Raw genomic sequence first — 16,152 nt, 5'->3', positions numbered from 1 at the left:
GAGTAATTGAGCTTAGGCACATAATCAATCCATCGTGAAACAATTCCAGAAATTAAATAGTTTTCTTTAATTTAAATACAATATAATTAGGAATTTTTTAAAGATGTGTATTAGCTAGCTTTGATTCTGAAAATTTGCCTCAAAAGATAGTGCTATGGAGGTGAAAGGACCAAGAGAAAATTAGAAACATCCTTGTCTTAATCTGTAGTGTCATCACATTGAGAAAATTGAATTATTCTCCATACTGAACCTCAGAGTCAAAGCATTCTATAATAGACGTACTCTTATTTGACAATGTGAATGTTACTTTTTTTGCATTATTATTATTGCTCAATATTTCATTGCAGCAATCATCTGATTTCTTTTTTGAATATATTTATTTTTGTCCATTCTTTGTGAGGTTTTTGTTTCTAGTGCTTATCTTAAACATTGTTATTGTTATTAAATTTTAAGCCTTTTTGATTCTGTTAAGGCAAAAAGTGGAAACCAAATAAACAAATGTATATGTAAAAACATAAAAAGAAAAAGAAACAAAGGGATTAAGTTATCTTTCTTCATGGCTGAGTAGTATTCCATGGTATGTACACAGGGGATAGCAAAAACTGTATGCACATTTTGAGAAAGGAAAAGACTGCATTAAAATTGTGATACTCAAGTCATGTTTGACTCTGCAGTTACAAGAGGCACTCAACGTGACTTGTATTCATCTTTTGTTATCTGTATATTTTGTGTATTATATAAGAACTTAATGCAGTTTTGTCCTTGCTTAAAATGCATATCCATTTTTGGCACCCTTTGTATATATATACCACATTATGTTAATCCACTCATGAATTGGCGGGCACTTGGTTTGATTTCATATCTTTGTGATTGTGAATTGTGCTGCAATGGATATTTGAGTGCAAGTGTTTTTTTGATAAAATAATTTTTTTAAAACAAATGCGTGGTTAGGAGGTAAAAGAAAAAGGAAATCAGAAGTGCAATTACCATAAAAGTCAGTTGTTAGTTCTCTCCAAGGAAAAGGGAGGCTAGTCTTAGACAACAGGGCAGGGTGGAAACTTCTGGTCCAGGTTAGCTTGTCTTTTGACTCGGGAGGTGTAACGTAATTGTTTGCATTTTGATAATTCTTTAAGCTATGCATTAATTTGTATGTGCTTTTTCTCTGTATTTTATATGTTACAATAAAATAGAAACAAAAGCAATATATATTTATTGAAAAAATTCATATGTCACTGAAACACAAAAACAAGTGAAATTCCCAGTGATTTCTGTCTTCACAACTAGATGTGAACATTGTAAATAGTTCATTGCATGAATTTAACTTTGTATAAGCAAACAATAGCATAAATACATATGTATAAATAATATGAATACATAAGTACCTATACTTGTTATAGCCACTGAATTTATACATCTATGTGTAGATGAACACAACTTAAATATGCACCCTTACAGAAATGAACACACATTCCAGGAGGCAGCATCATTTTGTTTGATGAGTAAAGTTTCTTTTGAGGCCTCATTTAGCATTCTACTAAGCACACCGTCTGCCTTCGTCTCCTTCCACCTCCTCGTGCTGCACCAGCTACAGGGACCTCCTGCTGTTTGTAGAACTTGCTAGGCACATTCCCCCCTCACATTTTAGTCTGACTTCCTCACTTCTTTACATTTCAAATCTCATCCACGACATGAGGCCCATCCTCACCACTGTCTCCTACCACCTCCTTGCCTTTCTAATTCCTTCTACTTTGCTCTATTCCTTTTACTTTTTCATCTTACCTTCTAATAGAGTTTATAATATAATACTTATTATTTGAATTCTCCTAACAAAATATAAGCTTACAAAAGCTAGGATCATGTTTGTGAGCCAGATTCACAGATACCTTTGAGCACCCAGAGTAGTCTCCACACATAGCAGAAACACATTAATATTTGATTAATGAATGAATACTCATTTTTTAAAGAAAAAGTAGAAATAATGTCATATAAAGCAAGCATTTTATAAGTTTCTTTTTCACTTACATCATAGAAAAGTTTACATGTTGGCACCCATAGAGGTGAGGTAAGATATTAAAATTTTTAAAATATTACATAGATAGATGTAATTTAGTTATATCTCCATTTGTGGACATTTTTGTTATTTCCTAATCTTATTCCAAAAAACTTTTGTAATGTATATTTTTTTTATTAATTTATTTTTATTGTTAAATCATAGCTGTGTACATTAGTGCAATCAAGGGGTACAATGTGCTGGTTTCATATACAATCTGAAATATTCTCATCAAACTATTCAACATAGCCTTCATGGCATTTTCTTAGTTACTGTATGTAGGCATTTGTATTCTGCATTTAGTGAGTTTCGCCTGTACCCATTCTAAGATGCACTGTAGGTGTGGCCCCACCCATTACCGTCCCTCCACTATAACCTCCCCTCTCCCTCCCCCTTCCTTGGCCCTTTCCCCATAGTCTTGTGCTATAGTTGGGTTATAGCCTTTATGCGAAAGCTATAATTTAGCTTCATAGTAGAGCTGAGTACATTGGATACTTTTTCTTCCATTCCTGAGATACTTTGCTAAGAAGAATATGTTCCAGCTCCATCCATGTAAACATGAAAGAGATAAAGTCTCCATCTTTCTTTAAGGCTGCATAATATCTTTTAATTCTATCATTGTATTACCTAACAGTTAAGTTGATTGATCAAAAACTACATGTATTTTAAATTTTGAGGCAAATTAAGAAACTCCCATCCAAAAAGCTTCTATTAATTTACACTCCTATTCATTTTATGGGTGATTATTACATTCTAAACTTTAATTTGCTTCCCAACTCTGTCTCCAGGAAAGGGTCTTAAATATGTCACTTATTGTTCTGAAATTATCTCTTTATTAGCACTGGTTTTGCAAAACCAGGAGGAAGAAGTTCGGTATGATGGAAAGAGAGCATCAGCTTTGGAGTCAGATACAACTGGGCTCGAATTCTAGATCTATAATTTGCTGGATTATACTTGCTGGATGTATAATTTGATCTTGGAGCAAGGCACTCAATTTCCCTGAGCCACCTTTCTGTGATCTATAAAATGAGCAAACTAAAATCTCACCAAAATTATTTTAAGACTGACAGAAGATATTTTGAACATGACTAGTAAAGGAATGTGTGGCAAAATCAATATAGCTAAATATATTATTTCCAAGAAGATGATAACTTAGTTGCACTAAAAATAAAAAACAAAAAAAAAGAAGGAAAGAAAAGAAAAGAAAATCGAATCAACCCTCTCAGGCAGAGTACAATGTTACTGAAATTGACATCATCGTGAGACTATTTTATAGCCTGAAAGGAGTCACTGATTTCTTTCCTCTCAGGTTTTGTGCTGGCAGTTTAGATCAAAGGCAATTGTATGTATAAGGATGTTTTTAAATAAAGAAGCAATGTGTTTTCTTAAACAGTTATGAATCTAAGTTATACAGTAAGAGAATAGCATTCTTTATATTTTCCTGTGTATATAGAGATTGTTAGATGGATTCCAAACATAATTAAACGTATTAATACTTATAGTAGGTCCTATCTATAATCATTTCTTTTATTATTTGCAATCTTAAATTTTGTAGGAGTACTTCTGTTAATCTTAGATTTTGTTTATATAATAAAAAAAGACACTAACTTAAAAAAGTAAGTTAATTTTATCTACATAAAGAAATCCAGAGGTTGGTAATCCAGAGGCATTATGGTGTTACCCCATATCTGCAGGCTCTATCTTTGTGCTCCCCTTTGTGTATTTGCCTTCATCCTCAAGGTCGCTTCATGGTTCAAGATGACCTCTAGAGCTCCAGCCATCAGATCCAGCTTCCCCATCAGCAAAGGAAGGAAGCAGGAGGGAATAAAATTGCAGGAATCTCAGCTCAGTCAGCTTCCCTGTATGTAGCCATCCCAGGAGTTCACAAAAGCCTTTTGCTCAAATCACATTGTACCAAACATTTTCATATGGTCACATCTGCCCACAAGGGAAGCTGAAGAATGAAGTCTTTAAAGTGAACTGCAGAAAACTCAGTTTCTATTAATAAGAAATAAGAAGTAAATGCCATTGTTTTAGAGTTTTACTTTTGCATATGGTGAAATTCTAGTAGTTGCACAGTTGTTCCTAGTGTGTGTTAACCATGTGTATCTTTCTCTTCCTCTTATATCACCAGGCCTCCGGAACCTGTTTACAGCACTGTGAACAAACTGTGTGATAAGCCTGCTTCTCCCAGGCACTATTCCCCTGTTGAGTGTGACAAAAGCTTCCTCCTCTCATCTCCCTACCCCCACTACCACCTAGGCCTGCTCCCTGACTCTGAGATGACCAGGTACTGCATGCGCTTCCTGCCTCATTTTCTCCAACTGCATGTGCTTCCAAGGGTGAAGGGTAGAAGCCACCTCTGCTCACTTCTGTGACACAAAACGTCTTCCCCAAGCTGGAGAGATGTTCTGTGCCCTTGTTACAATGGCAGAAATTAAGAACATCACCTTTTTTTTTCATGTTGTGATCACGGATGCTAAGATAACATGATGCTTCACATGTTCTTGGTTCCCATATCTTTTAATAAGGTATTAAGTATATTTTTCCTTAATTTTGGAACTAATTAGTGCCATTTCCCTCATATAGAAGAATGAAATAGAAAGAACATGTATTGAGTATTTTTAATAATATTTATAAGTGCTTATTATGTTCCAGGCATGACATGGCATAATTTAATGAAAATATTAAATTAATATCATCATTTGACTCTTTGAGGTATTAAGTAAAGTGCCCCAAACTATGTAATTAATTGGTTATGTTTGATCTGACCACACAGAACATAAAAATAATGTTTACATAGTATTATCATGCTAAGTGCATATGTATATACACATATACATATATATGTATACTCTTCTTTAATTACTCCCATATTATATAAATAAACAGAAGTTCAGAGAGGTAAAAGCATTGCCTTAGTATCACCTTGCCAATAAATGTGGAATCTTGATTAGACCTTAGAATGGATTTGTCTTTCCACAACAACGTTATAAGCAAATCAGTATAAGTCTAAAATTTGGACATAATTCTGTGTTAAAATTCTAAAGCATATGTATGATAAATAAATAACAAAACTTCCATGTTCACAGAGTAACCAAAGTCAGAGAGAAAGGAGAGGAAACAAAATAGGATCCAGTGTTCCATAATGTGATGTTCCTACACACAATGAGGTGTTTATATAATTATGTTTTCAGACACAGTATCTTCATAATAATGTCAGGGTTGAGCAAATATAGAATTTTAAATGATTTAAGGTGAAAATGGATATATCAAGAGGATCTCCTTAGGATATCATCTTTATTTTTTGACATTTTCAAAGAATAAATTTAGAAGTCAATTACCTGTCTCTCTAGGGGAGTTAAATAGCAAATTTTAAATTATATCTAGCATTTCCAAAAATAATTGAGAAAATATATTTTTGACTATATAATCAGTTGGGGCATTTTTTATTAATTTGCAACAATTAAAGCCTAAGAGTTTTTCAGAATGCTTTATAAATATTAATTAGTATTTTAACAAATCATAAAAACTATTTTTTTTTGAGACAGAGTCTCACTCTTCACCCTAAGTAGAGTACCTTGGCATCATCATAGCTCAGAGTAACCTCAAACTCTTGAGTTCAAGCAATCCTCTTGCCTTAGCCTCCCAAGTAGCTGTGGCTATAGGCATCCACCACTATGTCTGGCTAACTTTTTCTATTTTTAGTAGAGATGAGATCTCTCTGTTTCTCAGACTGGTCTTGAATTCCTGAGCTCAGGTGATCCTCTGGCCTCAGACTCCTAAAGTGCTAGGATTACAAATGTGCATCTTATGAATTATTTCTTTTAATTCTCACAATTACCTTATGAGGTACTTGTTATCATTCTCTTTGTTTTAAAAATGAGAAATGAAACTTGAGAAGATGCCTCACTTTCCCAAGGACATCCACTAGTACAGAGCAGAGTGAGACTCAAACCCAGGTGATAACGGTGGACCTGGCAGACCATTATCCCCCACATCTGCATAGACATGACGGCAGAGACATTTTTGCTCACTGAAAAAATTCTCCACCCCCATTTCTCTTTTTCTACCCTTTATCTATCTTTATCCAGACTTCTCATCTCCTTCCTCTGGCTCTGGGTCAGTAAATCTTTTTTTTTTTCTTTTTCTTTTTTCACCCTGTACTCTTTTTTTTTTTTTTGATTATTATAGCAGTTACACTGGTTTCTTTTTACTTCACTGGGGATTTTGAAGCATCCTTCTGGAAAAACTCACCAGTAAGTAGCTGATTGAGTCTACCTTCTATGTAGACACACAAATATTATTCTGTTCAGTTTCCTTCTGTAGTCTGCATTATGGAAACCACAGGGTTTCTTTTTTTCCTTATTGAAATTAATATATATATAATATAATATAGAGTATGTCTTTTTCAAATTACCCACCCTCAGCAACTCCCTATATATCATCCCTCTCTTGGGAATTCTATTTTCTATTTATTCTAACTTTGCCCCTGTCTTTTACCTCCTTATTTTATTTCTTTTATCCATTGTCTTGTTCTTTATCTTATCTTTCCAGAAAAATGTCATATGCACATAAACATATATCCACCATTTTGGTGGCCTTGTCAGCAGGACACTGATACTAAAAATCTTAATTTCATTCCAGTTTGCCCCTCCTCCATCCTTCTCCATCTTGGTAAATGGCATATACCTCGATGCCATTGTTCAAGCCAAAATTTCAAGAGTTATCCTTACTACCTTGTTCTTTCTTATATCTACCATTCAGTCATCCTTCAAATCCTATTGATTCTACCACATATATCTCAAATCCACTCATGGTACTTACTTCTATTTCCACTACTTTCATCCAAGCCCCCATTATCTCACACCCAGAATAGCCTCCTAATTGGTCTCACTACTTCCACTATTGTCCTCCCTTCTCAGTGCAGCCTAAATGATCTGCTAAAAATACAGATCAGATATTTTTTCTCCTTTTGCATTAGCATAAAATGCAAAGTCTTTAACAGCATCCAGGCTCTGCATGATCTAGCCTCTGCCTGCCTCTTAAAGTTCTCATTTCACCTGTTCCTTGGCTGACCACATTATTCATATTAGCCTTCTATTTATTCACAAAATGTACCAAATCTCTTCTGGTCTCAAGTGCATCACACATTCTTTTCCTTGGAATTGAAAAGCTCTTCTTATACTTTGCCTGATTAACTTCTGGTCATCTTAGATCCAAATTTAAATTGTACCTTATTAGGTCCCCTATTATATATGTATATTCTCACTCTTTTTTCCCCATAAGACTCAAACAATTTATAATTGTACATTTGGATAATTTTCAAACTAAATGCCTGTATTACACTCTATAAGCTCAGTGAGTGGAATTGTTTTTGTTTTGTCTGCTATTATGTCCATAACACTTAACACGGTGCCTGGCCCTGTAGGAGCTCAGAATTTTTGAATGAATAAATAAACATAAAAATGAGATCAGCAGACAAGACAATCAAAATGATACCTGTTTCAGGAACCAGTCATAGCTCAAGCTGTGCTTTACCAAGTTCTTAGAAGGTACATAAAATTACTCCATGAATGAATGAAACATGCATAGAAACAAGTAACAATAACTAGAACTCAATATATGCGACATAATCACTTTGAACTATTTTTATGATTATTGTCTCCATTATAGAGTCAGTGGATAACTGTTCTTTATGAAGACTAAGTAATTTGTTTCAGATATTATTTATTTCTTCTCCAATAGAAAATATCTCTCCAAGTCAATAATTCAGGGAAAAGAATTCTGGTTCATTTATGACACCATCATTGTGTCCTTGCATAACTCAAAGAATCATAAAAGTAGATGAGAATTTAGAATTAGGCAAATGCTATCCAATTCTAGTAATATTGAGGAACACAACCCACTCTTTTCATGGGTCTATGTTTCATTTTCACTGATGGTAAAATAAGAACATTTTGAGATCTTCTACCCTAAATAGGACATTATGAGAATGTATCTATCAATCCATTCAACCAAGATTTATCAACCACCAACAAAGTACAAGACACTATATTAAGATAACTTTTTCCGAAGGTTTTCCTTCTCTTTCCAAAAAAATGATAACCAAAAATGTTGAATAAATGCTTTTTTTTAAGTTGCAGTTGTGATGATATGTATTTTTTCAAGGTTTTTGAAAAATTTCTACAGTTTATTCTAGAAGTATGCACATACTAATACACCAATTAGGGCCTCAGATTAGGATATAAACTAGCTCTAGGAAAGTTAGCATGTAAAGCCACCCTTACATTTATATCAGTTTAATTCTTTTTTTTTTTTGTTGGGGATTCATTGAGGGTACAATAAGCCAGGTTACACTGATTGCAAATATATCAGTTTAATTCTTAATTGGCATTCAGAAAAAACAGAGGTAAGTTGTCAAAAGCAATCATATTCGTCTCCTATATTTTCTGAACCTCCGTGGGAATGCCCAAGTTCTTTGTTCTTCAAATTAATAGCAAACATCCAGGGATAAATTAATTGTACACACAATTTACTTTGTTGAGATCATTTAAAAGAAAACAGAAGTTGTAAGTTTTCCTTAGCAAAGCATTTTAAATTACTTGGCACAGAACCTAAGGCTGCAGATTATGTTTAGAACAATTGACTTTTTAGAGCTTATAACAGCCAGAAATGGGCAGATCCTGAAATCAAACTAAAATTTGAAGCTCTGTGAAAACCAAATTGGATTGCTATGGGAATCTTACTTATCTAGTACACCTCTTTTTCTTTAAAAAAAAAAATGTAGTTTTTAATGTTGCAATTGGTTTCACTACTTTGGAAGAATAAGTTGTTCATCTTCTGATATTTCTAGGGCAAGGAGAATAGTATTCTTGGCTATTTTCTCAACAGGAATATAGTATTTTCATTTGCCCTTTTACATGAATGGTTCTAATTATTGTTATTTTGCAGTTGAAAGCAGAGACTGAGAGAAACCAGATGAAGGCTAATTAAAATGTGTTGGCAGATTTTGAATAGGAAATGAAATCTGATTCACTGTATGTTCACAAAACAATTTTGTTAATACTTGTTAAAGAGGTGAAGTATGGGACTTCATCTAAGTACCAGGCATTGTCCTGGGTGCCAGGGATCAAAGGTAAATAAACATGGTCTCTTCCCTTCAGCAGCTCATAGACATTGTAAATAGAGAATTACTTACCCTGTGATAAATACCTGCCAAAGTATCTGCTAAAAGGTCTCAATTTCACTAATGTACCTAGTCTCTGTCTATTAAACAACAACAACAATAACAACAACAACAAAAATAGATAAATTTAACAGTTTATTTGAGCAAAGAACAATTCATGAACCAGGCAGCACTTAAAACCAAAAGAGAGCTCTGCAGTGGGAGCTTTTAAAGGCTGAACATAAAAGCAAAGTAGAAAACTCCGCTGACTGGCTAAAGCTAGGCATCTACCTTGTTTGGGCATAATGTGATGAGACATTTGCTTTATTTGAATATGCTGTGATGAGGCATTTGCCTTACTTGGGCATAATCTGATGAGTCAGTGACATGCAATTGACTGAAAGTTGTCTGCTTGTCGTTGTGTAAAACACTACTGTATTTTATACTTCTAGGTCAGGTTTTGGTTCATTTATGTAGAAGTTAGATTGTAGTTCACAAGGAGGAATTGAAAGTATGGAGACAGCCTCAAGCTAATGGCCTCCTGCTTATTTAATTTAACATAACTAAAATTAGACTAGTATAAGAGTTAGTGATGGAAGCAAGCATGATCTTAACTGTGCCTTCTGCATATACACACAGGAATTTTCCCAACCTCATCTTGACTCAGCAGTTCCTAATCATTTATGAGAAGCATTACCTATGGAAAAATATAACCTCATTTTCTCATACTTCAATCTGCTAGTCTAACTTCTAACAATTCTTTGCTGAAGTCAAAGAACCCATTTATAATTTGCTGTCTTTATACAAATCATAATGTTGGCAGACTCAACACACTGTTAGTTTTAGGACACAGAGCAAGTTCTTTATCTCATAAGACTAAATCATATGCCAAAGTTATAGTGAGCCCCTAAGTAAGCAGCTCAGGCTGAGTTAAGAACGAATTTATCTTAAAGGATTGTTGTAAAAAGCTATTTCCTTTCATAGCTAAATGGTGAGTCCAATGAATTGTGAATGGAGATAAGTGGTAGGGTGGTTGGCAGTATGAAGATGGCTGAGCAAGCTTGCCTGTATTCATATAGAGATATACATATTTTAGAATATTGTTTTAAATATTGTAGAATTTTGTTTTAATTAAGGGATCAAAATTTACCTTTAGAGGATGAAATAAATCTTCCATTTCAAACCTTTAATTCAGTTCTGTAGACCTTCAGCTTATACAAAATTTAAAGGATCCCTTAAATGGGTTTTTTAAGTCAGCAGATGTGTTTGTTTCAATTTTAATATTAAATCTATGTTTGGTAAGCTTTCTCTTCTTGAAAATTAACAGAAAGTTTATCTGGGAGTTTAATGATTTAACTGTTTCAAAGCCTGAATATTCAAAATCAAATATGAATGCCAGCCCTAACCTGTAATAGAAGTGCATGTGTGAGTCTCTGGAGAGCAGAGGAGGAATCTCCTAACATTACTTCTTCTTTTCTTGGAATTAGCAGGAACACACTGGGCTTATCAGTAGGATTAATGAAGAAATGTGTTCCAAGTAAAAGAAATAGCACAGTGGGACGGCACCTGTGGCTCAGTGGGTAGGGCGCCAGCCCCATATACCTGCCTCCGGTCCAACTGCAGCAAAAAATAGCCGGGCACTGTGGCAAGCACCTATGGTCCTGCCTACTCGGGAGGCTGAGGCAGGAGAATCGCCTAAGCCCAGGAGTTGGAGGCTGCTGTGAGCTGTGTGACACCACAGCACTCTACTAGGGGCGATAGAGTGAGACTCTGTATCTACAAAAAAGGAAAAGAAAAGAAATAGCACAGAGTTCATTCTTCTGGTATATAAAAATACAGTGTACTCTGGGACTAACAGTATTATGTGTGACTAGGGGTTATTGGGTGGGTGTCAAGGTTGGAGATAGAGGACACTGAAGATCACAGAGGGCCTTACTTGTCAAGCTAAAGATTTTGAACTTTTTCCTATAAGCAATGGGGAGCTGTATAAGAGTTTTAAAGCTGAGCAAAGACATAACTTCTGTGCGTTTTTAGAAAGATCACTCTGCCAGCTGTGTGAAAAGAGTTTGAGCACAGGAAGACTAGTTAGTAGCTGTCATAGAGGCAGGTTGAAATGATGCAGTAAACTGAGACTATGAGATAAAGAGGTACAAATGGATTCAGAATTATTTATCAAATAGAGCAGGTGGTACTTAGTAACTGATTCAGGAGAATTTTCTAGGTTGGAATATTCACCTAGATGGTGATTCATTGCCTCCTTTTGGAAAGAGTGAGCACTCTTGTCCATAGTAAATACCCTTAAACATCTAAAATTAAAAATCTAGGCACAAATCCACTTTAGTCACTATTAAGTGTTCCCATATGTTTATTCTATTTTAAAACCTTGAACTCGTGTATATTTACTTTTATTGCTATCACAAAGCAGGCAGAAAATGTTTATCATCACAGGTAAATCCCCGGAGGCTGTAAGAAAGCTGTTGAAGCTAAGTCCTTCTATCATTTTTAACAGCCATCCTACTTGGCAAAGTCATGTATTTTCCCTTTTATTAGAGCTTTTTTATTGGCTCCTGTGAAAGGTGGCATGTTTCTAAACCCATATGTGACTTCGTATTTATGTGAGATTATCTTTTTTTAATCTACTCATGTAGTGGTATTTCTATCCCACAGATACTCTATGGAGCACAGATAGCAGCCAATATACATATGTACCTTATAATTTCAAATAATCTCAGCAATTTCACCAAGTGTGGGTTTTGATCTGGGCTCTGCCCAAGGCATTCTCACATCGAAGCTCATGTTCTTAAGGAGCCTTAATTGTGTCTGCCCTGCACACCACAACTGTTCACTCAGTCCTCCATATCACACAACTGCACTGACACCAGCCTATAGATTCTGAAAGGAAATTTAAGCCTTGTTCACATAATTCAATCTGGGAAATAATACTATTAAAAAGAGAAAAAGGATGCTTAACAAATCATTGACCTTCTTATGCCCTAAAAGGGGGTGATATACTCTTAAATAATTCTTAATTTCATTTTTAATTAAAATAAGGAGAGGAAGCCCTGTGGGAAGTTCATCTAGCAGCTTCTTCTTCAATGGCCTTTACTGACTTTTTTTTTTTTTTGAGACAGAGTCTCACTTTATACCCCCCAGTAGAGTGTTACAGCTCACAGCAACCTGGTGTCACAGCTCACAGCAACCTGAAACTCTTGGACTCAAGTGATTCTCTTGCCTCAGCCTCCCAAGTAGCTGGGACTACAGGCACCTGCCACAATGCCCGGCTGTTTTTTGTTGCAGTTGTCATTGTTGTTTAGCTGGCTCAGGCTGGGTTCGAACCCACCAGCCTTGGTGTATGTGGCTGGCACTGTAACCATTATACTATGGGCACCGAGCCCTTCACTGCCTTTTTGAAGCGGGTGATCACTAAGCCCAATTTGAATAAAGTAAAAATATGGAAAGATTAATTGATTCCCACGACGTCACAGGGGCCACTCTTGCAACATTTGCCTCTTTCCCCTGCAATGTAATATATGCTGGTTCACATTGAAAGAAACAGCCCTTTGCTGTGTGGTCAATGCATTCTCTAAATAGATGATGGCATTAATTCCTCCCCCCCTTCGCCCCCAGGTAATTTTTGGATAGTAGGAGGAAGATCTTCTTTCAGTAAGAATTCGAGACTTTTTGTAAAGCACAGTTAAAATTTTGTTGTATAAAGTAATGACAGAAACAAGGGACTTACCCGGTTTTAAAAGTTTTCATTTACTCTGCACAATGACTGTGTGCAAGTAGGTTGAGAGTGTGAAGCTCATTCAGGGTAACACCTTGTAACAGCAGGACTGGGAAATGAACCCACACAGTCCCACTCTAAAATTCATGTTCTGTGAAGTTCAAATAACTCTTTGTGATAAAACTATCTAAATTTAATTGATTTGCTTTTTTAAAAAGTAACTGAGTTTACTTCTCTGTCTGAGCTCACGTGAATATTTCCTTTTACTTCTAGGATGCTTTTTTGTGTTTTTGGAATAATCTTTGTCTTTAGTAACCACCATAACAAGAAGAAAACAGAATAAGCACATAGCGAAAAAATAGGTGTGAGAAAATGCTATGTAAAATCACCATAGCAACAAATTATAGGACTCAGGAAGAATCAAGATTATAATTTTGAACTATGACACCCACAGCTTTGACATTAATTAAAACCACTAATATGTATTGAGTGTTTTTATGTGTGAGGCATTGTTTCAAAACTTTTACATGTGCTTTCTGACCTTATCATCATAACAATCTCAGGGACAGGCATGATCCTTCCAATTTTATAGAAAAGTTGTGGTATATGATTTGACAAACAAATGGAAACAATGAAGCCAGATAGTTAAAAATGAAACCATGAGGACTTACCCTTAAATGTTAATTTCATATTAGAGCAGGATTTTTGTTTTGTTTACTCTCTTATTCTCTGTGCCGAAAATGGTACCGGACATGTAATACCGATAATAACAATAATGATGCTGATAATGACGGTGACTATAGGGATAAAGATAGCACTCACTGCCATATTTATAATCTTATTACCTACCAGACAGCACTTTAAATAACTTAATGCATTAATTCCCACAGCAAACCAGGAAGATACGTGTTATTATTATCCCCATTTTACAGGTGATATAACTAAGGTCTAAAGAAGTTTAGTAATCTAAGATCACACAGGTAGGATTTCCACCTAAGTAGCCTGGCACCAGAATCTGAGATTTTAAATGTATGTAATAAATATTTACTGAATGTTGTCTTAGTCACACATAATACTCTTCAAGTATTGAATTCTGCTTGAGAAAAAAGTATATCCCATTTAACTATAATCAAAGCCCCTCATAAATGATAGACTAGATGCACAGTAAACATTTCATTAAGAAAGTAGGCTCTCGGCGGCACCTGTGGCTCAGTGAGTAGGGCACCGGCCCCATATGCCGAGGGTGGCGGGTTCGGACCCAGCCCCGGCCAAACTGCAACAGAAAAATAGCCGGGTGTTGTGGCGGGCGCCTGTAGTCCCAGCTGCTCGGGAGGCTGAGGCAGGAGAATCGCGTAAGCCCAAGAGCTGGAGGTTGCTATGAGTCCTGTGACATCACGGCACTCTACCTAAGGGCAGTACAGTGAGACTCTGTCTCTACAAAAAAAAAAAAAAAAAAAAAAAGAAACTAGGTTCTCTAGAATCAGAGGATTAGGGTTTGAATTCTGCCCCTACAATTTTCTAGCTGTGTAAACTTGAGCCAGCAACTTCTCTATAAAATGGCAATAATTTTAGCATCCACCTTATCAGGTCTCTATGAGGATTTAATGAAATTACATTAAAGAGCTGTATGTATGTGTATTAGGTGACATATTATGACCCCCTAAATAGATACCTCAGGGTGAGGTGAGAATGAATTTATATTAAAGGACTGTTATAAAAGACTATTTGTGGGCGGCACCTGCGGCTCAAGGAGTAGGGCCCTGGCCCCATATGCCAGGGGTTCAAACCTGGCCCCAGCCAAAAACTGCAAAAAAAAAAAAAAAAAAGACTATTTCCATTCATAGCCTAACAGTGAATCAAATAAATTTGTAGGGAGATGAATGATTGGGTGATTGGCAGCCTGGAAAAGGGTTATAGAGGCCTGCCTGTATTTATGTAGCAATGTAAATTATTTTAGAATGCAGAATTTTGTTTTAATTAAGGGATAAAAATGTACCTTTCAGAGCAAAGAAAATAAATATTCCATTTCAACCATTTAATTCAGTTCTGTAGGCCTCCAGCTTAATTGAAGTTTAAAGAATCCCTTGAACAGGACTTTTTCAGTTGGGATGTGTGTTCCAAACTGAATACTGAAACTTACGATCACTCTATTCCAGAGAAAATGAATATATTAGGAAGCAAAAGGAATTTTATGGTTGGATTTTAAAAGGGAAGGATAAACTGGGCCACTGAGAAGTCAGCCAGAGAGTTTATACAAATTTTTAAAAGGCTACCCTTTTTCTGGGTGAAGAACACATTGTGGCGGACCTATGGCCTGGTGAACAGAGCCAAGACCAGATTTTAGGCCTAGCTCATCTCCTTGACCAAGTATTCTCTTGAACAACCTGCCTAACATAATGGAGTAACCCAAATGAAGATGGGTATAAGTGGAAGAAATGAGAATTTTATTTCTTTTTTATTATTTCCATCTGCTTCCTTTCTTATATCTCTGGAATAACTATAAGGTTATCATTCTGTCAACTTTACACAGAAAAAATAATTAAAGGCTACTGTACATGCAGAGAGGGAGGGGTTCAAAGATTGGACTAACTAATTGAGTCCAATCTTTGTATTTTCCAGATGAGAAAATTTGTCACTCAGACCACAATAGGTATGAAGTGAATATTATAGGGTAGGTACTTCTGAGAATATGCAATCCAGATTTAGCTGAACCCTGTTCTCAGGAGGGTTAGGAACAACTGGGCCTAGAGGGTTTCGTTTGTGGATATAGTCAACAGCCATCTGTAATGTTAAAATAAAAAAGTCCAGAAATTTATTGTGGATTGCATACTTCAAATATCTGAATTTTAATTAGTTTTACCCCTATTTATATTGGATCTAGCCTGATTTCTCCTACAGCTATCTATATATGGATTTGTACGTTGAATGCTCAGCATTCAGAGACTCTTCATGTGAAATCTGAAGGTCAGGTGATAACCCAGTTTCTTTTTCCATGCTCCCTACTCTAACCAGCTATTTCATAAGTTCTTATCATTCTTGCTATCAACTGAATTTATATTAATGTAGGCCCTAGGGGAAAAAAAGCTGTGAATTAAAAAAAAAAAAAAAAAAACTTCTGACCAGCCCAGATTCCCATGAGTATAATTGCTAGAATTCTGTTACTTTTCTTCCCCTTGTAGGGTCCATCGTGGACTCATGTGTTGTTCT

General features: G+C 35.6%; 1 protein-coding gene across 20 annotated transcripts in view; it reads left to right on the top strand.

Moving 5' to 3' along the window:
* Window positions 1-16,152, top strand: part of DLG2 (discs large MAGUK scaffold protein 2) — a 2,435,891-nt gene that overhangs the window by 1,834,598 nt on the left and 585,141 nt on the right. For 16 of the 20 annotated variants that reach the window (XM_053560224.1, XM_053560234.1, XM_053560232.1 and 13 more), the window contains one exon: window positions 4,185-4,340. The exons of the other annotated variants lie outside the window; for them this stretch is intronic. In XM_053560224.1, coding sequence (XP_053416199.1) covers window positions 4,185-4,340 — 156 coding nt within the window. The remainder of the gene's footprint in view (window positions 1-4,184; window positions 4,341-16,152) is intronic. 20 annotated transcript variants of the gene reach the window in all.

The sequence above is a fragment of the Nycticebus coucang genome, chromosome 14 (genome assembly GCF_027406575.1).
Source record: "Nycticebus coucang isolate mNycCou1 chromosome 14, mNycCou1.pri, whole genome shotgun sequence".
In the NCBI taxonomy this organism is placed as follows: domain Eukaryota; kingdom Metazoa; phylum Chordata; class Mammalia; order Primates; family Lorisidae; genus Nycticebus; species Nycticebus coucang.
Note: the sequence above shows the minus strand (reverse complement) of the source record. Positions and strands in the feature narration are given on the sequence as shown.